At 43.5% G+C, this 25,000-nt stretch overlaps 3 protein-coding genes across 3 annotated transcripts in view; 1 reads left to right on the top strand and 2 right to left on the bottom strand.

Annotated features, from left to right (window-relative positions):
- LOC137643334 (uncharacterized protein PF3D7_1120000-like) overlaps positions 1–8,891 on the bottom strand; it is a 20,916-nt gene extending 12,025 nt beyond the window's left edge. Inside the window, exon 1 of the mRNA XM_068376169.1 lies at positions 7,946–8,891. Within this exon, the coding sequence (XP_068232270.1) occupies positions 7,946–8,891 (946 nt within the window). The remainder of the gene's footprint in view (positions 1–7,945) is intronic.
- LOC137642275 (putative ferric-chelate reductase 1) overlaps positions 1–25,000 on the top strand; it is a 72,215-nt gene that overhangs the window by 35,994 nt on the left and 11,221 nt on the right. The gene's annotated exons all lie outside the window — the stretch shown is intronic.
- LOC137643333 (uncharacterized protein PF3D7_1120000-like) overlaps positions 9,073–25,000 on the bottom strand; it is a 16,667-nt gene continuing 739 nt past the window's right edge. The window contains exons 1-2 of the mRNA XM_068376168.1: positions 24,791–25,000; positions 9,073–9,332 (exon numbers count right to left, since the gene is read on the bottom strand). The exon at positions 24,791–25,000 is cut by the window's right edge and continues 739 nt beyond it. Coding sequence (XP_068232269.1) covers positions 9,073–9,332; positions 24,791–25,000 — 470 coding nt within the window. The remainder of the gene's footprint in view (positions 9,333–24,790) is intronic.

The following is a 25,000-nucleotide window of genomic DNA, read 5'->3' as shown; positions in this document are numbered from 1 at the left end:
AACCTCTCTCAATAAATCAGTCCTCTGAGGAAGTATCACGAAACTAGTCAGGACTCAAGTGTATATTCCGTATTTTCATTTTCCCTGTGGTTCTTCTGCATCTGAGCATCACGTTTTCCTGTGATTTTTACGCATATATATATATATATATATATATATATATATATATATATATATATATATATATATATATATATTATGTACATATATAAATATGTACATATATATATATATATATATATATATATATATATATATATATATGTGTGTGTACATATATATATATATATATATATATATATATATATATATATATATATATATATATATATATATATATATATATAAATATATAAATATATAAAAATTAATCAATTCATACATACCACTACCAAAGGGACATACATAAGGGTTTCGCTCTGACCAAAGAGCTCATCAGGTGGGTTTTGCCCACATCCATTATGGCAGGCTTGGTTCCCACGACCCTTTCTTCCTTCCCTCTTTTTTTATTTCCTTTTAATCTCAACTCATAATTCATCAGTACTTCATAAATGTATCATGATAATTCATGGCTTATATTTGAGTCGGAAGAATAAGGGAAGCAATTTGAAACCTACTTCAGTTTTCTGGGCATTGAACTTACGGGTTTTTCCGCCGCGCCAGAGGTTGCCCTTCCTTCTGAAATAGCTTTCGGCCAACTTCCTTCACTACAGCTAGCCTATTAGGGGTCAGTCATGACTTGTATTTGAGTTGGATTACTTAGAGAAGCAATTTGAAACCTACTTCAGTTTTCTGGGCATTGAACTTACGGGTTTTTCCGCCGCGCCAGAGGTTGCCCTTCCTTCTGAAATAGCTTTCGGCCAACTTCCCTCACTACAGCTAGCCTATTAGGGGTCAGTCATGACTTGTATTTGAGTTGGATTACATAGAGAAGCAATTTGAAACCTACTTCAGTTTTCTGGGCATTGAACTTACGGGTTTTTCCGCCGCGCCAGAGGTTGCCCTTCTTACTAAAATAGCTTTCGACAAACTTCCCTCACTACAGCTAGCCTATTAAGATCAGTCATGACTTGTATTTTTAGTTGGATTACTTAGAGAAGCTATTTGAAACCTACTTCAGTTTTCTGGGCATTGAACTTACGGGTTTTTCCGCCGCGCCAGAGGTTGCCCTTCTTACTAAAATAGCTTTCGACAAACTTCCCTCACTACAGCTAGCCTATTAAGATCAGTCATGACTTGTATTTTTAGTTGGATTACTTAGAGAAGCTATTTGAAACCTACTTCAGTTTTCTGGGCATTGAACTTACGGGTTTTTCCGCCGCGCCAGAGGTTGCCCTTCTTACTAAAATAGCTTTCGACAAACTTCCCTCACTACAGCTAGCCTATTAAGATCAGTCATGACTTGTATTTTTAGTTGGATTACTTAGAGAAGCTATTTGAAACCTACTTCAGTTTTCTGGGCATTGAACTTACGGGTTTTTCCGCCGCGCCAGAGGTTGCCCTTCTTACTAAAATAGCTTTCGACAAACTTCCCTCACTACAGCTAGCCTATTAAGATCAGTCATGACTTGTATTTGAGTTGGATTACATAGAGAAGCTATTTGAAACCTACTTGTTTTCTGGGCATTGAACTTACGGGTTTTTCCGCCGCGCCAGAGGTTGCCCTTCCTACTGAAATAGCTTTTGGCCAACTTCCCTCACTACAGCTAGCCTATTAAGATCAGTCATGACTTGTATTTGAGTTGGATTACTGAGAAGCAATTTGAAACCTACTTCAGTTTTCTGGGCATTGAACTTACGGGTTTTTCCGCCGCGCCAGAGGTTGCCCTTCCTACTGAAATAGCTTTCGGCTAACTTCCCTCACTACAGCTAGCCTAATAGGGGTCAGTCATGACTTGTATTTGAGTTGGATTACTTAGAGAAGCTATTTGAAACCTACTTCAGTTTTCTGGGCATTGAACTTACGGGTTTTTCCGCCGCGCCAGAGGTTGCCCTTCCTACTGAAATAGCTTTCGACCAACTTCCCTCACTACAGCTAGCCTATTAAGATCAGTCATGACTTGTATTTGAGTTGGATTACTTAGAGAAGCTATTTGAAACCTACTTCAGTTTTTTGGGCATTGAACTTACGGGTTTTTCCGCCGCGCCAGAGGTTGCCCTTCCTACTGAAATAGCTTTCGGCCATCTTCCCTCACTACAGCTAGCCTATTAAGATCAGTCATGACGTATTTTTAGTTGGATTACATAGAGAAGCTATTTGAAACCTACTTCAGTTTTCTGGGCATTGAACTTACGGGTTTTTCCGCCGCGCCAGAGGTTGCCCTTCCTACTGAAATAGCTTTCGGCCAACTTCCCTCACTACAGCTAGCCTATTAGGGGTCAGTCATGACTTGTATTTGAGTTGGATTACTTAGAGAAGCAATTTGAAACCTACTTCAGTTTTCTGGGCATTGAACTTACGGGTTTTTTCCGCCGCGCCAGAGGTTGCCCTTCCTACTGAAATAGCTTTCGGCCAACTTCCCTCACTACAGCTAGCCTATTAGGGGTCAGTCATGACTTGTATTTGAGTTGGATTACTTAGAGAAGCAATTTGAAACCTACTTCAGTTTTCTGGCCATTGAACTTACGGGTTTTTCCACCGCGCCAGAGGTTGCCCTTCCTACTGAAATAGCTTTCGACCAACTTCCCTCACTACAGCTAGCCTATTTAAATCAGTCATGACTTGTATTTGAGTTGGATTACTTAGAGAAGCAATTTGAAACCTACTTCAGTTTTCTGGGCATTGAACTTACGGGTTTTTCCGCCGCGCCAGAGGTTGCCCTTCTTCCTGAAATAGCTTTCAACAAACTTCCCTCACTACAGCTAGCCTATTAAGATCAGTCATGACTTGTATTTGAGTTGGATTACTTAGAGAAGCAATTTGAAACCTACTTCAGTTTTCTGGGCATTGAACTTACGGGTTTTTCCGCCGCGCCAGAGGTTGCCTTTCGTGCTGAAATAGATTTCGGCCAACTTCCCTCACTCCAGCTAGCCTATTAATAGTCAGTCATGACTGATGACATTTGAAATTCAGTCGTGAAGCCAAGGGCTATTGTTTTGCCAGGCGGTGAAGCCAAGCATCATATTTAGGCGGGCAAGGCGTTGAAGCCAAGCGAGCCAGGCGGTGAAGTGAAGCGCCTTTGTAAGCTGGGCGGTGAAGCCAAGCGGGCAAGGCGGTGAAGCCAAGCGGGCCAGGCGGTGAAGCCAAGCGTGCCAGGCGGTGAAGCCAAGCGGGCCAGGTGGTGAAGCCAAGCGCCATTGTTGGGCCGGGCGATGAAGCCAGGCGCCATTGTAAGCCGGGCGGTGAAGCCAAGCGGGACAGGCGGTGAAGCCGAGCGCCATTGTAAGCCGGGCAGTGAAGCCAAGCGGGCCAGGCGGTGAAGCCAAGCGGGCCAGGCGGTGAAGCCGAGCGCCACTGTAAGCCGGGCGGTGAAGCCAAGCGGGCCAGGCGGTGAAGCCAAGTGGGCCAGGCGGTGAAGCCGAGCGCCATTGTAAGCCGGGCGGTGAAGCCAAGCGGGCCTGGCGGTGAAGCCGGGCGGTGAAGCCAAGCGGACCAGGCGGTGAAGCCGGGCGGTGAAGCCAAGCGGGCCAGGCGGTGAAGCCGAGCACCATTGTAAGCCGGGCGGTGAAGCCAAGCGGGCCAGGCGGTGAAGCCGAGCGCCATTGTAAGCCGGGCGTTGAAGCCAAGCGGGCCAGGCGGTGAAGCCGAGCGGTGAAGCCAAGCAGGCCAGGCGGTGTAAGCCGGGCGGTGAAGCCAAGCGCCATTGTTGGGCCGGGCGGTGAAGCCAAGCGCCATTGTAAGCCGGGCGATGAAGCCAAGCGCCATTGTAAGCCAGGCGGTGAAGCCAAGCGGGCCAGGCGGTGAAGCCAAGCGCCATTGTTGTGCCGGGCGATGAAGCCAAGCACCGTTGTAAGCCAGGCGGTGAAGCCAAGCGGGCCAGGCGGTGAAGCTAAGCGCCATTGTTGTGCCGGGCGATGAAGCCAAGCACCATTGTAAGCCAGGCGGTGAAGCCAAGCGGGCCAGGCGGTGAAGCCAAGCGGGCCAGGCGGTGAAGCCAAGCGCCATTGTTGTGCCGGGCGATGAAGCCAAGCACCATTGTAAGCCGGGCGATGAAGCCAAGCGCCATTGTAAGCCGGGCGGTGAAGCCAAGCAGGCCAGGCGGTGAAGCCAAGCGCCATTGTTGTGCCGGGCGATGAAGCCAAGCACCATTGTAAGCCGGGCGATGAAGCCAAGCGCCATTGTAAGCCAGGCGGTGAAGCCAAGCGGGCCAGGCGGTGAAGCCAAGCGGGCCAGGCGGTGAAGCCAAGCGCCATTGTTGTGCCGGGCGATGAAGCCAAGCACCATTGTAAGCCAGGCGGTGAAGCCAAGCGGGCCAGGCGGTGAAGCCAAGCGCCATTGTTGTACCGGGCGATGAAGCCAAGCACCATTGTAAGCCGGCAATGAAGCCAAGCGCCATTGTAAGCCGGGCGGTGAAGCCAAGCAGGCCAGGCGGTGAAGCCAAGCGCCATTGTTGTGCCGGGCGATGAAGCCAAGCACCATTGTAAGCCGGGCGATGAAGCCAAGTGCCATTGTAAGCCAGGCGGTGAAGCCAAGCGGGCCAGGCGGTGAAGCCAAGCGCCATTGTTGTGCCGGGCGATGAAGCCAAGCACCATTGTAAGCCGGGCGATGAAGCCAAGCGCCATTGTAAGCCAGGCGGTGAAGCCAAGCGGGCCAGGCGGTGAAGCCAAGCGCCATTGTTGTGCCGGGCGATGAAGCCAAGCACCATTGTAAGCCGGGCGATGAAGCCAAGCGCCATTGTAAGCCGGGCGGTGAAGCCAAGCAGGCCAGGCGGTGAAGCCAAGCGCCATTGTTGTGCCGGGCGATGAAGCCAAGCACCATTGTAAGCCGGGCGATGAAGCCAAGCGCCATTGTAAGCCGGGCGGTGAAGCCAAGCGGGCCAGGCGGGGAAGCCAAGCGCCATTGTTGTGCCGGGCGATGAAGCCAAGCACCATTGTAAGCCGGGCGATGAAGCCAAGCGCCATTGTAAGCCGGGCGGTGAAGCCAAGCGGGCCAGGCGGGGAAGCCAAGCGCCATTGTTGTGCCGGGCGATGAAGCCAAGCACCATTGTAAGCCGGGCGATGAAGCCAAGCGCCATTGTAAGCCGGGCGGTGAAGCCAAGCGGGCCAGGCGGGGAAGCCAAGCGCCATTGTTGTGCCGGGCGATGAAGCCAAGCACCATTGTAAGCCGGGCGATGAAGCCAAGCGCCATTGTAAGCCGGGCGGTGAAGCCAAGCGGGCCAGGCGGTGAAGCCAAGCGCCATTGTTGTGCCGGGCGATGAAGCCAAGCACCATTGTAAGCCGGGCGATGAAGCCAAGCGCCATTGTAAGCCGGGCGGTGAAGCCAAGCGGGCCAGGCGGTGAAGCCAAGCGCCATTGTTGTGCCGGGCGATGAAGCCAAGCACCATTGTAAGCCGGGCGATGAAGCCAAGCGCCATTGTAAGCCGGGCGGTGAAGCCAAGCGGGCCAGGCGGTGAAGCCAAGCGCCATTGTTGTGCCGGGCGATGAAGCCAAGCACCATTGTAAGCCGGGCGATGAAGCCAAGCGCCATTGTAAGCCGGTCGGTGAAGCCAAGCGGGCCAGGCGGTGAAGCCAAGCGCCATTGTTGTGCCGGGCGATGAAGCCAAGCACCATTGTAAGCCGGGCGATGAAGCCAAGCGCCATTGTAAGCCGGGCGGTGAAGCCAAGCAGGCCAGGCGGTAAAGCCAAGCGCCATTGTTGTGCCGGGCGATGAAGCCAAGCACCATTGTAAGCCGGGCGATGAAGCCAAGCGCCATTGTAAGCCGGGCGGTGAAGCCAAGCGGGCCAGGCGGTGAAGCCAAGCGCCATTGTTGGGCCGGGCAGTGAAGCCAAGCACCATTGTAAGCCGGGCGATGAAGCCAAGCGCCATTGTAAGCCGGGCGGTGAAGCCAAGCAGGCCAGGCGGTGAAGCCAAGCGCCATTGTTGTGCCGGGCGATGAAGCCAAGCACCATTGTAAGCCGGGCGATGAAGCCAAGCGCCATTGTAAGCCAGGCGGTGAAGCCAAGCGGGCCAGGCGGTGAAGCCAAGCGGGCCAGGCGGTGAAGCCAAGCGCCATTGTTGTGCCGGGCAGTGAAGCCAAGTGTGCCAGGTGGTGAAGCCAAGCGCCATTTTAGGCCAGGCGGTGAAGCCAAGCATCAATTTTTGGCCGGTTGGTGAAGCCAAGCATCATTTTACCCACTCAAACAAGACACGCTCATTCATCATTATCAGAGTTTCTTCACCTGCATAGCCAGTCCTTAAGCCTAAAAAAAAGACCTTAAACCTAAAAAAATACCTTAAGCCTAAAAAGAAACCTTAAGCCTAAAAAAAAAAAAAACCTTAAGCCTAAAAAAAAAAACCTTAAACCTAAAAAAAAAAGAAGAAAAAGAAGATACTATTCCTTTCATAAAATTGTGAGGGCATCAACTCGCCAATTGTCAGGACCAAAACTTACTCTGCTCATCCCAGTTCTTCAACCTTCATCAGCAGCCATTTGATATCAGAACACCTTTCCAGACTGACCTGCTCCGAAGAAGCGCAGCTTACTTCACTAGCTGATTATCTTGGTCCAACCTTTAAGGACAAGACTGCCTACTAGAAGAAGCCTAGCTCGTTCCCTCTGCAGAGCCGGTCTTCTAGATCATTCCCCCAGAACCACCCGAAGGTTGATATCCGAAAGAATAGATCTAGATATCCGACCATTTGTACACTTGACAAACGGCTTGTACTCGTCCATCAAGGTGCAAAGCATACTAGTCTCAGCGGGGTTTCTTCCCTCAGTAGGCCATTGTCCTCCAGGTTATTCCAAGAATTGTAATTCAAGCTGGATAGTAAGCCTTGTATCCTCCAAGCTGGTCAGTCCTTCCAGGTATCCTCCCTGTAGCTGTCTGTCAGTCAGTCAGTTTAAAGATCCCGGGGGGGGGGGGATCTCCTTCCTGTGGATGTGGTATCTCGAACTTGTCTTGATTGGATTGAGCACAATTATATGAAGGTTTGGTCCTGGCAAAACTCGGCTGAATCTCCTTACCCTCACAAAATAAACTGAAATTAAACTTTAATGGAAAAAAATATTCTCATGTTTAAAACTTTTTTTGGTGTTTTCATTTTTTCTGCTTTTTTGGGGATTTTTTTTTTTTTTTTTTTTTTTTTTTTTTTTTTTTTTTTTTTTTCATTTTTATCCATTTGCTGATCAAAGCACTTAAGTGCCGGTGAGACTCCTCAGAAGCCATTCGATATGATCAGCTGCTAACTGAACCTGCTTAATAGTACCACTGATGGTGATTGAATGACTATATTCGTGCCTTTGTGGCATATCTATTAAGCTGACTCCACTGTGGCGGGTGATTTCCATCAGCGTCCTTCCTTCCACTCCATATATGGCTCTGTGGAACCTCCTGGGCACATGCAAGTCGACAGTCACGTACCTGTTGAGGCCAGAGTCCCTTGTGGTGGTCACTCTAACCTTTTCACCTTGGAAGGTGATGTGACTACTGTCGGATGAGGAGATGGCCCTTTTGGGCTTCTCGGGTTCCAGGTCAAACACGATGAGTTTTCGTGTAGTTTTTTTAATCTTTTCTTCCTTTTTCTTCTCCTCCTCCTCCTTCTCCTTCTCCTCCTCCTCCTCCTTCTTCTCCTCCTCCTCCTTCTCCTCCTTCTCCTTCTCCTCCTCCTCCTTCTCCTCCTTCTCCTCCTCCTCCTCCTCCTTCTCCTTCTCCTTGTCCTCCTCCTCCTTCTCCTCCTTCTCCTTCTCCTCCTCCTCCTCCTCTTTTTCCTCGTCCGTGGAAATTTCCTTTTTGAGCTGCTCTTCCTGGGTGTTGCTGGTGCCATGGAGAGCGCCTTTTGAGGCTAGTAGCCAGCCAAGCACCTGACCCACACCAGATGCGCCTCCAACTTCCTCCTTCTCAGCCTTACGTCCGTTGGTATCCTGATCCTGTGCCTCGACTACTTTCTCCTCACTTTTATTGTCTCTGTCATCCTTTTGGACATCCTTCTGAACATCCTTAATATCCATTTTTAAACTTGTCTTGTTAAGTCTCAGTTTCGTCATTTGAGGTCTGTCTTCTTTCGTCTTATCTCCCTCTTCAAGTTCCTCCTTGAGTGAAGGGATGATCTCATTTGCCGCAAGCAGCTCGTCCTTGAGATCAACATTTTTTTCAGATTTGAATGTTTCCAGTTCTTGACTCAATAGGATGTTTTTTTGCTCCAAGTCATTCAATTTCAAATTTTCTTTTTTGTAATTTTCTAACTCTTGTAAAATTCCTTTGTAGCGCTCATTCCTGAGGAGATCATTTATTTTTGCCTCATTGAGGCTTTCTTCCAATTCCTGCTTCTGTTCTGAAATCTGCTTTAATACTTCCATTTTCTTTTCAGTGAATATTTCCAGTTTCCTTTTGTTCTGACGAACTTTATCCAATTTTTGCTTGAGTTTGATATTTTCTTTTTCTTTCTCCATTAATTCATTCTTATATTGTTCCAGGATAACTTTTTGATTGCAGATTTCCTTTTTTAGATGTTCGTTTGTGCGGTCTAGGTCGTCATTCTTTGTCGTCAAATTTTCCATATCGATTTGGTTATCGATTTGAAGACTTCCGATGATGTTACTGAGATGCTGATTCTCTGCTCTCAGCTCTTCATTCTCCTCTAAGAATTTTGATTGTTCTTCCTTTCTTAGACTGATCTCGGCAAAAGCTGCCTCCAGTTGTTTTTCTAGGAAACCGATGCGTTCCTCAAATGTCTTTTGGACATTCTCCTTCTTCTTCAGCTCTTCTCTTTTCTGATTTTCCTCTGGGGGCCCTCCTTCCACCTTCTCCTCCATCCCGCCCTCAGAGTTGAAGGGGTCCTTAGACCTCATCCAAGAGGTCATCCTATACATTAAGGATCCTTCCTTTTGTGGTTCTGTGAAAACCACACCGCCAAGTGTCCTCTTAACTTGAAGATGGCCAGTAGTAAACTGGGACATCTTGTTAGTTCCTATTTTGAATGCTCCTACAAAACTTTTATTCATTTTGAATTGCTTTCAAAAATCTATATGATAGATGACTAGATTCGTCTTCTTTTGTTAGGTATAATATTGAAAACTTAAAATTTCCTTCAAACGACTCTCGGAGACTCTTTGTGATTCGGAATTCTCTTGGAGACTCAACGGAGACAAGAACAATTCCTGAAGACTCTGGAGACAATTTCGTTGGCTCCGAGAGAAACCCTCCGCCATTGAACAATCTCTTTCCATCCTTTGCAAGGAGAAATTCTCGAAAAACTTTTACCGAAAAAACATGAAATATAAAAGATTTATTTACATCGAAAGTTAAATTCAGTAATAGATTTTATTGTCATTTTCTTGTGCAACAAATGAAGTCTTTTAAATTGATATAGAGTTTCTCTAAATCAAAAAATTTTGAAGAAATTTGACATTTTTTTCAGCTCTTTAGAAACCGAAACGTTTTGGTTCAGCTTCGCCAAGAAATCTCGGAAGCCGGAAAAAATCCTTTTCGTTTAAAGTAAATTTCACACACAAATCTCATATGCCATTATTATTATTGTTGTTGTTGTTGTTGTTGCCTTAAGATTGGGTACATTATCTGTAAACATTAATAGCATTATATATATATATATATATATATATATATATATATATATATATATATATATATATATGCATATATTCATATACATACACACACACACACATATATATATATATATACATATATATATATATATACATATATATATATATATATATATATATATATATATACTGTATATATGCATACTTAGTAAGTACTAGGGAAATCGTGACATCAACTGATTTAATACGTTAAATCTCCAATTATTATTATTATTATTATTATTATTATTATTATTATTACATACACACATACATATATATATATATATATATATATATATATATATATATATATATATATATATATATATATATACCCAAAGTTAGATAGATAGATATTGAAGCATTGAATTAAAAGTTCAAGATAGAGACGACTGGCGAACTCTAACCAAGGCCTTTTGCGACAATAGACGTAGGAGATTATATATATGTATATATATATATATATATATATATATATATATATATATATATATATATATATATATATATATATATATATATATATATGTGTGTGTGTGTTTGTGTCCAAACGACTGGTAGTAGGTTGGCCAGAGCACCAGCCACCCGTTGAGATACTATCGCCTGGGAGTTGTCGGTTCCTTTGACTGGCCAGACCGTACAACATTGGATCCCTCCCTCTGGTTACGGCTCATTTTATCTTTGCCTACACGTACTCAAAATAGGCTGGCCTATTCTTACACATTCTCCTCTGTCCTCGTACATCTGACAACACTGCTATTACCAAACAATTCTTCTTTGCTCAAGTGGTTAACTATTGCTATGTAATTGTTCAGTGGCTACTTTCCTCTTGATAAGGGTAGACGAGACTTTTTAGCTATGGTAAGTAGCCCTTATAGAAGAAGGGCACTCCGAAATTCTAACCATTGTTTTCAAGTCATGAGTAGTACCATAGCCTATGTACTATGGTAACGGCTGATGATAATATATATATATATATATATATATATATATATATATATATATATATATGTGTGTGTGTGTGTGTGTGTGTGTCTGTGTGTGTGTGTATGTGTTTGCGTGTGTGTGATGAACATAATCCATAGTCATATCTGAGGTATATAGTCTATTTTGTTTTAAGAATACAGGAGCTTTCTGATACATGAATGATACACAATTTTTTTTTCAAATGAAAATGTTGTCTCTATCCAAAATAAAAGTTGAATTCTAGCGAATTTCAAAGAGGAAAAACTTTCATCTATCTATCTATCTATCTATTTATCTTTCTATCTTTCTATCTATATATCTATCTATCTGTCTATATATATATCATTATGCATATACTGAATATACAGTATATACAGTATAATATAGATATTATATATAAGATATATATATATATATATATATATTGTATATATATGTATATATATATATATATGTATATATATATATACACTGTTTATATATACATATATATATACTGTATATATATATATATATATATATATATATATATACAGTATATATATATATATATATATATATATATATATATATATATATATACTGCATATATACATATATATACATATGTGTATATATATATATATATATATATATATATATACTGTATATATATATATATATATATATATATACTTTATATATATATATACAGTATATATATATGTATATATATATATATATATATATATATATATATATATATATATGTGTGTGTGTGTGTGTGTACTCTGTATATATGTATATATTTATGTACTCTGTATATATATACATATATATATATATAGCCTTTATATAAACATATACAAATATATATATATATGTATATACATATATATATATATATATATATATATATATATATATATATATATATATATATATATGGTTTATTGCGTGTAGTATCTGTAGAAATTCTCTACATAAAGCCAGTAAAATTGAACAGTACAAAAGTCAGCGTGACTGTAACTTTCAGATTTCATGGAAGGGAATTAATTTCTTAGAGTATTTCATGAAATGGAGAATTGCATTGTTTTAAATATATTGGAAATAAAGTAATTACTGATAGCTTCTAGGTATTTGCTGTTCTAAGTATTTGCCACTAGCATTTTTTGTATTGGAATTAAAGCAATTGCTTTGCAATCTAAGCAAAAGCATTTGATGGATGTTTTATTCAACAGGCTAATTACGTCACTGTTCTGACATTCCTCTTAGTTTCTTACATCTTAACCTCATCTCTCATTCCTTCGGTTTTCTTATATACATTCATTGGAAAAAAATATTTTGTTCAATTTTATTTTTTTTTTTTTTATTTTTTTTTTTTTTTGCAGCTATGATTAATGTTATATGTAAACCAGGTAACTTATTGAAGATCATTTTTTTTTCATTATTTACGTCTATCACATTCTATTACGAATTTATTTCAACTTACAGTTTTATTTCAACTTCTTTCTAAATGCGAATAGAAAGAATTTGCATTTTCACCAATTGAAACAAGTACATCTTTGAAGGAAATGATTCCCGTTGAGGTACAGCCACTCATATGAGTGTCTGGATAAACGGTTGTTTGAGGGAGGTTTCCATTACATCCCTTTCTGGACGACAGGTGCCCGGGAGTGCGAAATATGTTCTCTTGTGGAACCCTTAGGCTTGTAGCATCCTGCTTTTCCAACTAGGATTTTAGCTTAGCTAGTAATAATAGTAATGATAATAACAATAATAATTGGGTTTCAGAAAGGTATACCAAAGTTGTTACGAGTTGAACATGATAGATTTTCCCTTATAAAGTTTTTAAGCATTGAATTTTATTTGGAAATTTTGGGAAAATATTGAAAAACTTCAATAAATTATACAATCGTTGTTATTTCGTTGTAGCTTTGACAAAATCGAACCAACGGTCAATAATTGATTACGATCTAGTAGCTAATATTTGTAGAAAACTCCCAACTTTTTTTGAGATATGCAAAGTATGTTGAAAAACTTGTCTTTAGTCAATCAGACATGAAAAGGTCGTTTTCTTTCCAAAGATTATCTAAATTATTCTCACTTCCTAAAATCAATTCGATCCAAATAGTTATGTTTAAAGGTCGCTCATGAATGGCAGAGGAAAGAGACAGTGACATTGCCCTAGCAATCAGGACAATGCCCTAGAGATTAACCATATAGTATATGATCATCGCCCAAGCCTCCTCTCCACCCAAGCTAGGACCAGTGAGGGCCAGGCAGTGGCTGCTGATGACTCAGCAGATAGACCTATAGGCTCCCCCAAACACCCCAACCTTAGCTCACAAGGGTGGTAAGGTTCCAGACACTAATGCCACTAACGAGTCTGATTGGGACTCGAACCCCTGTCCAGCAAACACCAGTCTGAGATGTTACCAATCAGGCCACAATAACCCAACTTATGCTTCAATTATTATTATTATTATTATTATTATTATTATTATTATTATTATTATTATTATTATTATTATTATTTGCTAAGCTACAACCCTAGTTGGAAAAGCAAGATGCTATAAGCCCAAGGGCTCCAACAGGGAAAATAGCTCAGTGAGGGAAGGAAACAGAAAAATAAAATATTTTAAGAAGAGCAATAAGATTAGAATAATTATCTCCTACATAAACTATGAAAACTTTAACAAAACAAGAGGAAGAGAGGAAGAGAAATAAGATGGAATAGTGCTCTCTCTCTCTCTCTCTCTCTCTCTCTCTCTCTCTCTCTCTCTCTCTCTCTCTCTCTCTCTCTCTCTCTCTCTCTCTCTCTCCTGCTAAGTAAGGAATTCTCTCCTTTCTTTAGTGTTTCTGAAAATGATATTCCTAATCAGGAAGTTGAACCGGTGGAACCTCAAAAGTTCAAACTGGCAGCTATTGTTTTTTTGTTGAACATGCTGACACAAATATCTTTTTATAGTTTATGTATGAAATGTCTATATTAATATTCTTACTCTTCTTAAGATATTTTAATTGTCATTACTTCTCTTGTAGTTTATTCATTAACTTATTTCCTTTCCTTGTTCTTCCTCTTCTTCTTCTTTGTCTGCATCTTTTCCCACTTTTATTTGGGGTCGATGTTTCTGGCCAGCGTTCTCCATCTACCTCTGTCCCACACTTCATCACCGGTTAATCCCTTTGATCGAAGGTCATCCTTGATACAGTCCATCCACCTTCGCTTTGGTCTCCCTCTCCTTCTCGTTCCCTGTACCTCCATTTCCATCACTCTCCTCCCAATATACTGTTTATCTCTTCTCATGACTTATTTCCTTTCCTCACAGGGCTATTTTCCCCTGTTGGAGCCCTTGGGTAGGTCCCCGCCCTCCACAATTTTACACAGGAATTCAATCTTAACGTCTGCTTAGTAAGGAATTCTCTCCCTCCTTTTGTGTCCCTGGAAACAGGTTTGTTGCTTATTTTAGGCTGATGCTCAACAGTTTTCAGTTAGGTGTTGGCGGAGTGAGAGCTCTGGGTAGAAAGTTAACATACTCTGGGTAACTTTTCCACCTTTTTGGGAACGTTACGTTTCTTCGATATTGATTTTACTTCCATTTTAGACGATTTTGATTGTTTTAAAGATTGTTTTAAACCCGTATTTGAGAGTAAACTTACTTCGTTGTAAACCTTTGTTGATTTAACTATTCATCCAAGTTTATAAATCACATCTATTCGACATTTCAAATATTTTGTTAGGTAATAAAAATTAAAAATTAAAAGCCAATATTTTAAAATAGGCTAGTTTCTATCAAGTAATGAAATTGATAAAGAGAAAGATGAGGAGATAAATAGATTACCATGAAACGCGAAAATAGATAACTAAAAACCAGTGATTAAGATGATGAAATGCAACTACAGTCAAATGAGAGTCTGAATAAATACAAGAAGACTTAGCGAACAGTAGCACATTTCGTGACCATTCTAAGGTCAAGTTGACACCAAGGATTCTGTAGACCTTGGTTAACGCCACAATGGAAGAGTCCCAGTCACTGAACACGACAGAACAATCACAGAAGTCTTATAAGGAGAGGTATTGAAATCAGGGCTACTGCTAATTCTGCTGACACAACAAGAAATACTGGTCTGAGTGGTAATAACGTCCCTGAGTGGTGATTTCCAGACTGTGGTTAGAGTCTCGCTCAAACTCGTTCGTTTTTTTGGTCGCTACCTCACCATCCTTGTGAGCTAAGGTTGGGGGTTTTGAGGAGCCTATGGGTCTATCCTCTAACTCATTAGAAGTCATTGCCTGGCCTTCCTTTGTCCCAGCTTGGGGGGGGGGGGGGAGAAGGGATTGGGCGCTGGCCATATGTACAGTATATATGGTCATTGGGCATTGTCCTGTTTGATAGGGCAATGTCACTGTCCCTTGTCTCTGCCATATCACATTTTTTATACCAATAACCGTAACAAAATATACAATATTAATGTTCTTGTAAGTACTATTTTTTATGGTTTCAAGTATTTTTTCCCCAAGTGTATTACCATACCTGCCATAGAGATAACCTGTCCACTCCCATGATCCAATCTCCATTTAAATTGAGGTTCCATTGCAAAGCTGAACATTTTGACTCACGAAACCAAATCCATAAAAGCTGAATAATAATGATTTAAACCAACGCTGAAAACCGTAGTATAATCAGGCGTGTATCCTGTAGGATGCTTGAGCAAGCAGAGAAGGATTTGAAAGAGATACGCAAAGACAAAAAGTCCTTTTAGGATAGGAGGAAAAAAATGGCTCTTCTGTGACTGACTTTTCTTTCTTGTTTTTTCGTCCAGTTAGTTGAGTTAGATTATGGGATTTGGGGCCGGGGAGACCAATTAGTTTAAGGACTGACTTTTATTTTCCCTTTTTGTTCTAGTTCTTTTCTGTTCTCGTCTATTTTTAGATGTTGCAATTTCCCCTTGGAAATTACTGCTTGATTTGCATGTTTGAAGGAGATGGAGAATGTGCCTCAAAAAAATTTTTCGAAAGAGATGATGAATTTGTGCCATCAAACATATTTCAAGTTTGTGTTTTATGCAATAAAATTTGATAGAAATTGTGAAGGAAATATGAGTTTGTTTAGACTGGAAATAATCCAGAGGAAATCTTCTCATGAGGTGGAAAATATAAGGATAAATTGAAAAAAAGGCAGCGAATTTAGCAGTTGCTGAAGGGCGCCCTTTTCCACATACTTTATCAGGGGATGTTATTTCCTTAGATTTTTTTTAAAACTTTTATTCAGCATACAGTAAGGTTTCTAATTTTGTTGATATGAGAAAATAAAACCAATAAGTAATAGAAACTGGATTACCCTTTTTTGTTTATATATATATATATATATATATATATATATATATATATATATATATATATATATATATATATATATATATGTATATGTATATATACACATATGTATATGTATATATATATATACATATATATATATATATATATATATATATATATATATATATATATATATATATATGTGTGTGTGTGTGTGTGTATATATATATATACCTATATACATATGTGTATATGTATATATATTTACATTTAAAGTCTAAATTTAAATTAAGGTAAAAGAAATCAAGAAATTCATTTAGAAAACTGAATCTCATTCCAACATCTGTCAAATGTCTCTAGATACAAAGAGAAAAGGCATTTAAAGGTTTAAAGGTCACTCATGATGACAGAGGAAAGAGACAGTGACATTGCCCTATCAAGCAGGACAATGCCCTAGAGAGTGACCATATATATGCATATAATCAGCGCTCAAGCCCCCTCCCCACCCAAAGCTAGGACCAAGGAGGGTCAGGCAATGGCTGCTGATGACTCGGCAGATAGACATGTAGGTTAGCCTCCCCAAACCCCCCATCCTTAGCTCACAAGAATGGTGAGGTTACAGGGATCAAAGAAACTAACGAGCTTGAGCGGTACTCTGGCGTTCAGCAGTCAGGGACGTTACCACATCGGCCATCACAACTCTATATCTGATTTAAGGACTTGGATTCTGAAAACTTCTGAATCTTACTCCAACATCTGTCAAAGGTTTTCAGAAACTGTACAAGTTTCTCAACTTCCAATCTGAAATTATGAAATACGGTCTATCACATAAACCATTCTATGCACTATAGGTTCGCTTGCTGTGAGCGATCAGACGAAAATCTCCCACCATCACCAATCTGCAGTGGCTAGAACATATTGCATAGCTATACTAGTCAGGGTCACCCATACTAGGTTGGTTTGCTGTGAGCGATCAGACGAAAATCTCCCACCATCACCAATCTGCAGATTAATATAAACTTTAGATTCATTTTTATGTATGAGGTTCTACAAAAATTATAATTGAATATTTCAAAAATATATTCTATATAAAACTAAAAATTGGAAATTTAAACTATTACAAATTTCAAAAATCCCTAGATTAAAAAGAGGATAATTGTTGTTTATTTATTATACACACACTTACACATATGCATACACATTTAGACACATAAGCAGGCACATACACCACCAGATATCATCCATATTGCTTTTATCTTGAAGGGAGTGTATGACTAGAATCCCATTGAATGTTAAGTGTTGGCCTTTAAATGGCGATGCTTACAGCTCCATCTATCATGAGCTGGCCTTCGTTCCTCTCCTTCTGAACAATGTGTGTTCCATCAAATCATTCTGTATGAGAGGGTTTCTCGTCATGGATATCAATATAATGTTCATTTATTGACCCCCGATTTCTGCTGGCTTGCGTACATCAGGGTGTCGTGATTCACATATTTCCTCTGGGTAAACCAACACTATATTGATGTCCACGACCAGAAACCCTCTCATACGGAATGATTTGATGGAACACACATTGTTCAGAAGGAGAGGAACTAAGGCCAGCTCATGATAAATGGAGCTGTAAGCATCGCCATTTGAAGGCCAACACTTAACCATCAATGGGATTCTAATTATACACTCCCTTCTACCAGAAAGCCATGTGTGTGTGAATATGTCATATATATATATATATATATATATATATATATATATATATATATATATATATATATATATATATATATATATATATATATATTTATATATATATATATATATATATATATATATATATTTATATATATATATATATATATATATATATATATTTATATATATATATATATATATATATATATATATATATATATATATATATATATATATATATATATATATGTATATATATATATATATATATTAAATATATATATATATATATATATATATATATATATATATATATATATATATATATATATATATATATATATATATTAAATATATAAAAATTAATCAATTCATACATACCACTACCCAAGGGACATACATAAGGGTTTCGCTCTTACCAAAGAGCTCATCAGGTGGGTTTTGCCCACATCCATTATGGCAGGCTTGGTTCCCACGACCCTTTCTTCCTTCCCTCTTTTTTTTATTTCCTTTTAATCTCAACTCATAATTCATCAGTACTTCATAAATGTATTATGATAATTCATGACTTATATTTGAGTCGGAAGAATAAGCGAAGCAATTTGAAACCTACTTCAGTTTTCTGGGCATTGAACTTACGGGTTTTTCCGCCTCGCCAGAGGTTGCCCTTCCTTCTGAAATAGCTTTCGGCCAACTTCCCTCACTACAGCTAGCCTATTAGGGGTCAGTCATGACTTGTATTTGAGTTAGATTACTTAGAGAAGCAATTTGAAACCTACTTCAGTTTTCTGGGCATTGAACTTACGGGTTTTTCCGCCGCGCCAGAGGTTGCCCTTCGTACTGAAATAGCTTTCGGCCAACTTCCCTCACTACAGCTAGCCTATTAAGATCAGTCATGACTTGTATTTGAGTTGGATTACTTAGAGAAGCAATTTGAAACCTACTTCAGTTTTCTGGGCATTGAACTTACGGGTTTTTCCGCCGCGCCAGAGGTTGCCCTTCCTACTGAAATAGCTTTTGGCCAACTTCCCTCACTACAGCTAGCCTAATAGGGGTCAGTCATGACTTGTATTTGAGTTGGATTACTTAGAGAAGCAATTTGAAACCTACTTCAGTTTTCTGGGCATTGAACTTACGGGTTTTTACGCCGCGCCAGAGGTTGCCCTTCGTACTGAAATAGCTTTCGGCCAACTTCCCTCACTACAGCTAGCCTATTAAGATCAGTCATGACTTGTATTTGAGTTGGATTACTTAGAGAAGCAATTTGAAACCTACTTCAGTTTTCTGGGCATTGAACTTACGGGTTTTTCCGCCGCGCCAGAGGTTGCCCTTCCTACTGAAATAGCTTTCGGCCAACTTCCCTCACTACAGCTAGCCTATTAAGATCAGTCATGACTTGTATTTGAGTTGGATTACTTAGAGAAGCAATTTGAAACCTACTTCAGTTTTCTGGGCATTGAACTTACGGGTTTTTCCGCCGCGCCAGAGGTTGCCCTTCCTACTGAAATAGCTTTCGACCAACTTCCCTCACTACAGCTAGCCTATTAAGATCAGTCATGACTTGTATTTGAGTTGGATTACTTAGAGAAGCAATTTGAAACCTACTTCAGTTTTCTGGGCATTGAACTTACGGGTTTTTCCGCCGCGCCAGAGGTTGCCCTTCCTACTGAAATAGCTTTTGGCCAACTTCCCTCACTACAGCTAGCCTATTAAGATCAGTCATGACTTGTATTTGAGTTGGATTACTTAGAGAAGCAATTTGAAACCTACTTCAGTTTTCTGGGCATTGAACTTACGGGTTTTTCCGCCGCGCCAGAGGTTGCCCTTCTTCCTGAAATAGCTTTCGGCCAACTTCCCTCACTACAGCTAGCTTATTAAGATCAGTCATGACTTGTATTTGAGTTGGATTACATAGAGAAGCTATTTGAAACCTACTTCAGTTTTCTGGGCATTGAACTTACGGGTTTTTCCGCCGCGCCAGAGGTTGCCCTTCCTACTGAAATAGCTTTCGGCCAACTTCCCTCACTACAGCTAGCCTATTAAGATCAGTCATGACTTGTATTTGAGTTGGATTACTTAGAGAAGCAATTTGAAACCTACTTCAGTTTTCTGGGCATTGAACTTACGGGTTTTTCCGCCGCGCCAGAGGTTGCCCTTCCTACTGAAATAGCTTTTGGCCAACTTCCCTCACTACAGCTAGCCTATTAAGATCAGTCATGACGTGTATTTGAGTTGGATTACTTAGAGAAGCAATTTGAAACCTACTTCAGTTTTCGGGGCATTGAACTTACGGGTTTTTCCGCCGCGCCAGAGGTTGCCCTTCTTCCTGAAATAGCTTTCGACAAACTTCCCTCACTACAGCTAGCCTATTAAGATCAGTCATGACTTGTATTTGAGTTGGATTACTTAGAGAAGCAATTTGAAACCTACTTCAGTTTTCTGGGCATTGAACTTACGGGTTTTTCCGCCGCGCCAGAGGTTGCCTTTCGTGCTGAAATAGATTTCGGCCAACTTCCCTCACTCCAGCTAGCCTATTAGTAGTCAGTCATGACTGATGACATTTGAAATTCAGTGGTGAAGCCAAGGGCCATTGTTTTGCCAGGCGGTGAAGCCAAGCGTCATATTTAGGCTAGGCGGTGAAGCCAAGCGCCATTATTGTGCCGGGCGGTAAAGCCAAGCGGGCCAGGCGGTGAAGCCAAGCGCCATTTTAAGCCGGGCGGTGAAGCCAAGCGGGCCATTATTGTAAGCCGGGCGGTGAAGCCAAGCGGGCCAGGCGGTGAAGCCGAGCGCCATTGTAAGCCGGGCGGTGAAGCCAAGCGGGCCAGGCGGTGAAGCCCAGCGCCATTGTAAGCCGGGCGGTGAAGCCAAGCGGGCCAGGCGGTGAAGCCCAGCGCCATTGTAAGCCGGGCGGTGAAGCCAAGCGGGCCAGGCGGTGAAGCCGAGCGCCATTGTAAGCCGGGCGGTGAAGCCAAGCAGGCCAGGCGGTGAAGCCAAGCGCCATTGTAAGCCGAGCGGTGAAGCCAAGCGCCATTGTTGGGCTGGGCGATGAAGCCAAGCGCCATTGTAAGCCGGGCGATGAAGCCAAGCGCCGTTGTAAGCCGGGCAGTGAAGCCAAGCGGGCCAGGCAGTGAAGCCAAGCACCATTGTAAGCCGGGCGGTGAAGCCAAGCGCCATTGTAAGCCGGGCGGTGAAGCCAAGAGGGCCAGGCGGTGAAGCCAAGCGCCATTATAAGCCGGGCGGTGAAGCCAAGCGCCATTGTTGGGCCGGGCGGTGAAGCCAAGCTCCATTGTAAGCCGGGCGGTGATGCCAAGCGGGCCAGGCAGTGAAGCCAAGCGCCATTGTAAGCCAGATGGTGAAGCCAAATGGGCCAGGCGGTGAAGCCAAGCGCCATTGTAAGCCGGGCGATGAAGCCAAGCTGGCAAGGCGGTGAAGCTAAGAGCCATTGTAAGCCGGGCGGTAAAGCCAAGCGGGCCAGGCGGTGAAGCCAAGCGCCATATTAAGCCGGGCGGTGAAGCCAAGCGGGCCAGGCGGTGAAGCCAAGCGGGCCAGGCGGTGAAGCCAAGCGCCATTGTAAGCCGGGCGGTGAAGCCAAGCTGGCCAGGCGGTGAAGCCAAGAGCCATTGTAAGCCGGGCGGTAAAGCCAAGCGGGCCAGGCGGTGAAGCCAAGCGCCATTGTAAGCCGGGCGGTAAAGCCAAGCGGGCCAGGCGGTGAAGCCAAGCGCCATTGTAAGCCGGGCGGTAAAGCCAAGCGGGCCAGGCGGTGAAGCCAAGAGCCATTGTAAGCCGGGCGGTAAAGCCAAGCGGGCCGGGCGGTGAAGCCAAGCGCCATTGTAAGCCGGGCGGTGAAGCCAAGCGCCATTGTTGGGCCGGGCGGTGAAGCCAAGCTCCATTTTAAGCCGGGCGGTGATGCCAAGCGGGCCAGGCGGTGAAGCCAAGCGCCATTGTAAGCCGGGCGTTGAAGCCAAGCTGGCCAGGCGGTGAAGCCAAGAGCCATTGTAAGCCGGGCGGTAAAGCCAAGCGTGCCAGGCGGTGAAGCCAAGCGCCATTGTAAGCCGGGCGGTAAAGCCAAGCGGGCCAGGTGGTGAAGCCAAGAGCCATTGTAAGCCGGGCGGTGAAGCCAAGCTGGCCAGGCGGTGAAGCCAAGAGCCATTGTAAGCCGGGCGGTAAAGCCAAGCGGGCCAGGTGGTGAAGCCGAGCCATTGTAAGCCGGGCGGTGAAGCCAAGCTGGCCAGGCGGTGAAGCCAAGCGCCATTGTAAGCCGGGCGGTAAAGCCAAGCGGGCCAGGTGGTGAAGCCAAGAGCCATTGTAAGCCGGGCGGTGAAGCCAAGCGCCATTGTAAGCCGGGCGGTGAAGCCAAGCGGGCCAGGCGGTGAAGCCAAGCGCCATTGTAAGCCGGGCGGTGAAGCCAAGCTGGCCAGGCGGTGAAGCCAAGAGCCATTGTAAGCCGGGCGGTAAAGCCAAGCGGGCCAGGCGGTGAAGCCAAGCGCCATTGTAAGGCGGGCGGTAAAGCCAAGCGGGCCAGGCGGTGAAGCCAAGCGCCATTGTAAGCCGGGCGGTAAAGCCAAGCGGGCCAGGCGGTGAAGCCAAGCGCCATTGTAAGCCGGGCGGTAAAGCCAAGCGGGCCAGGCGGTGAACCCAAGAGCCATTGTAAGCCGGGCGGTAAAGCCAAGCGGCCCAGGCGGTGAAGCCAAGCGCCATTGTAAGCCGGGCGGTAAAGCCAAGCGCCATTGTTGGGCCGGGCGGTGAAGCCAAGCTCCATTGTAAGCCGGGCGGTGATGCCAAGCGGGCCAGGCGGTGAAGCCAAGCGCCATTGTAAGCCGGGCGGTGAAGCCAAGCTGGCCAGGCGGTGAAGCCAAGAGCCATTGTAAGCCGGGCGGTAAAGCCAAGCGGGCCAGGCGGTGAAGCCAAGAGCCATTGTAAGCCGGGCGGTAAAGCCAAGCGCCATTGTTGGGGCAGGCGATGAAGCCAAGCGCCATTGTAAGCCGGGCGGTGAAGCCAAGCGCCATTGTAAGCCGGGCGGTGAAGCCAAGCTGGCCATGCAGTGAAGCCAAGTGCCATTGTAAGCCGGGTGGTGAAGCCAAGCGGGCCAGGCGGTGAAGCCAAGCACCATTTTAAGCCGGGCGGTGAAGCCAAGCGCCATTGTAAGCCAGGCGGTGAAGCCAAGCGCCATTGTAAGCCGGGCGGTGAAGCCAAGCGGGCCAGGCGGTGAAGCCAAGCGGGCCAGGCGGTGAAGCCAAGCGCCATTGTTGGGCCGGGCGGTGAAGCCAAGCGCCATTGTTATGCTGGTAGGTAAAGCCAAGCGGGCCAGGCAGTGAAGCCAAGCGGGCCAGGCAGTGAAGCCAAGCGCCATTGTTGTACCGGACGATGAAGCCAAGTGCCATTTTAAGCCAGGCGATGAAGCCAAGCGCCATTGTAAGCTGGGCGGTGAAGCCAAGCGGGCCAGGCGGTGAAGCCAAGCGCCATTGTAAGCCAGGCGATGAAGCCAAGCGCTATTGTTGGGCCGGGCTGTGAAGCCAAGTGGGCCAGGTGGTGAAGCCAAGCGCCATTTTAGGCCAGGTGGTGAAGCCAAGCGTCATTTTTGGGCCGGTCGGCGAAGCCAAGTGCGTAGTACGGTGAAGCCAAGCATCAATTTTTGGCCGGTTGGTGAAGCCAAGCATCATTTTACCCACTCAAACAAGACACGCTCATTCATCATTATCAGAGTTTCTTCACCTGCATAGCCAGTCCTTAAGCCTAAAATAAAGACCTTAAATCTAAAAAAATACCTTAAGCCTAAAGAAAAACCTTAAGCCTAAAAAAAAAAACCTTAAGCCTAAAAAAAAAACCTTAAACCTAAAAAAAAAAAGAAGAAAAAGAAGATTCTATTCCTTTCATAAAATTGTGAGGGCATCAACTCGCCAATTGTCAGGACCAAAACTTACTCTGCTCATCCCAGTTCTTCAACCTTCATCAGCAGCCATTTGATATCAGAACACCTTTCCAGACTGACCTGCTCCGAAGAAGCGCAGCTTACTTCACTAGCTGATTATCTTGGTCCAACCTTTAAGGACAAGACTGCCTACTAGAAGAAGCCTGGCTGGTTCCCTCTGCAGAGCCGGTCTTTTAGGTACATAGCATACTAGTCTCAGCGGGGTTTCTTCCCTCAGTAGGCCATTGTCCTCCAGGTTATTCCAAGAATTGTAATTCAAGCTGGATAGTAAGCCTTGTATCCTCCAAGCTGGTCAGTCCTTCCAAGTATCCTCCCTCTAGCTGTCTGTCAGTCAGTCAGTTTAAAGATCCGGGGGGGGGGGGGATCTCCTTCCTGTGGATTTGGTATCTCGAACTTGTCCTGATTGGATTGAGTACAATTATCTGAAGGTTTGGTCCTGGCAAAACTCGGCTGAATCTCCTTACCCTCACAAAATAAACTGAAATTAAACTTTAATGGAAAAAAAAATATTCTCATGTTTAAAACTTTTTTTGGTGTTTTCATTTTTTCTTCTTTTTTTTTTTTTTTTTTTTTTTTTTTTTTTTTTTTTTTTTTTTTATCCATTTGCTGATCAAAGTACTTAAGTGCCGGTGAGACTCCTCAGAAGCCATTCGATATGATCAGCTGCTAACTGAACCTGCTTAATAGTACCACTGATGGTGATTGAATGACTATATTCGTGCCTTTGTGGCATATCTATTAAGCTGACTCCACTGTGGCGGGTGATTTCCATCAGCGTCCTTCCTTCCACTCCATATATGGCTCTGTGGAACCTCCTGGGCACATGCAAGTCGACAGTCACGTACCTGTTGAGGCCAGAGTCCCTTGTGGTGGTCACTCTAACCTTTTCACCTTGGAAGGTGATGTGACTACTGTCGGATGAGGAGAAGGCCCTTTTGGGCTTCTCGGGTTCCAGGTCAAACACGATAAGTTTTCGTGTAGTTTTTTTAATCTTTTCTTCCTTCTCCTCCTTCTCCTTCTCCTCCTCCTCCTTCTCCTCCTTCTCCTCCTCCTCCTTCTCCTCCTCCTCCTTCTCCTCCTTCTCCTCCTCCTCCTTCTCCTCCTTCTCCTCCTCCTCCTTCTCCTCGTCCGTGGAAATTTCCTTTTTGAGCTGCTCTTCCTGGCTCTTGTTGGTGCCATGGAGAGCGCCTTTTGAGGCTAGTAGCCAGCCAAGCACCTGACCCACACCAGATGCCCCTTCAACTTCCTCCTTCTCAGCCTTACGTCCGTTGGTATCCTGGTCCTGTGCCTCGACTACTTTCTCCTCACTTTTATTGTCTCTGTCATCCTTTTGGACATCCTTCTGAACATCCTTAATATCCATTTTTAAACTTGTCTTGTTAAGTCTCAGTTTCGTCATTCGATGTCTGTTTTCTTCTTTCGTCTTATCTC

This window comes from Palaemon carinicauda, chromosome 6 (assembly GCF_036898095.1).
Source record: "Palaemon carinicauda isolate YSFRI2023 chromosome 6, ASM3689809v2, whole genome shotgun sequence".
NCBI lineage: Eukaryota > Metazoa > Arthropoda > Malacostraca > Decapoda > Palaemonidae > Palaemon > Palaemon carinicauda.
This window is presented reverse-complemented; position numbering and strand designations above follow the sequence as displayed.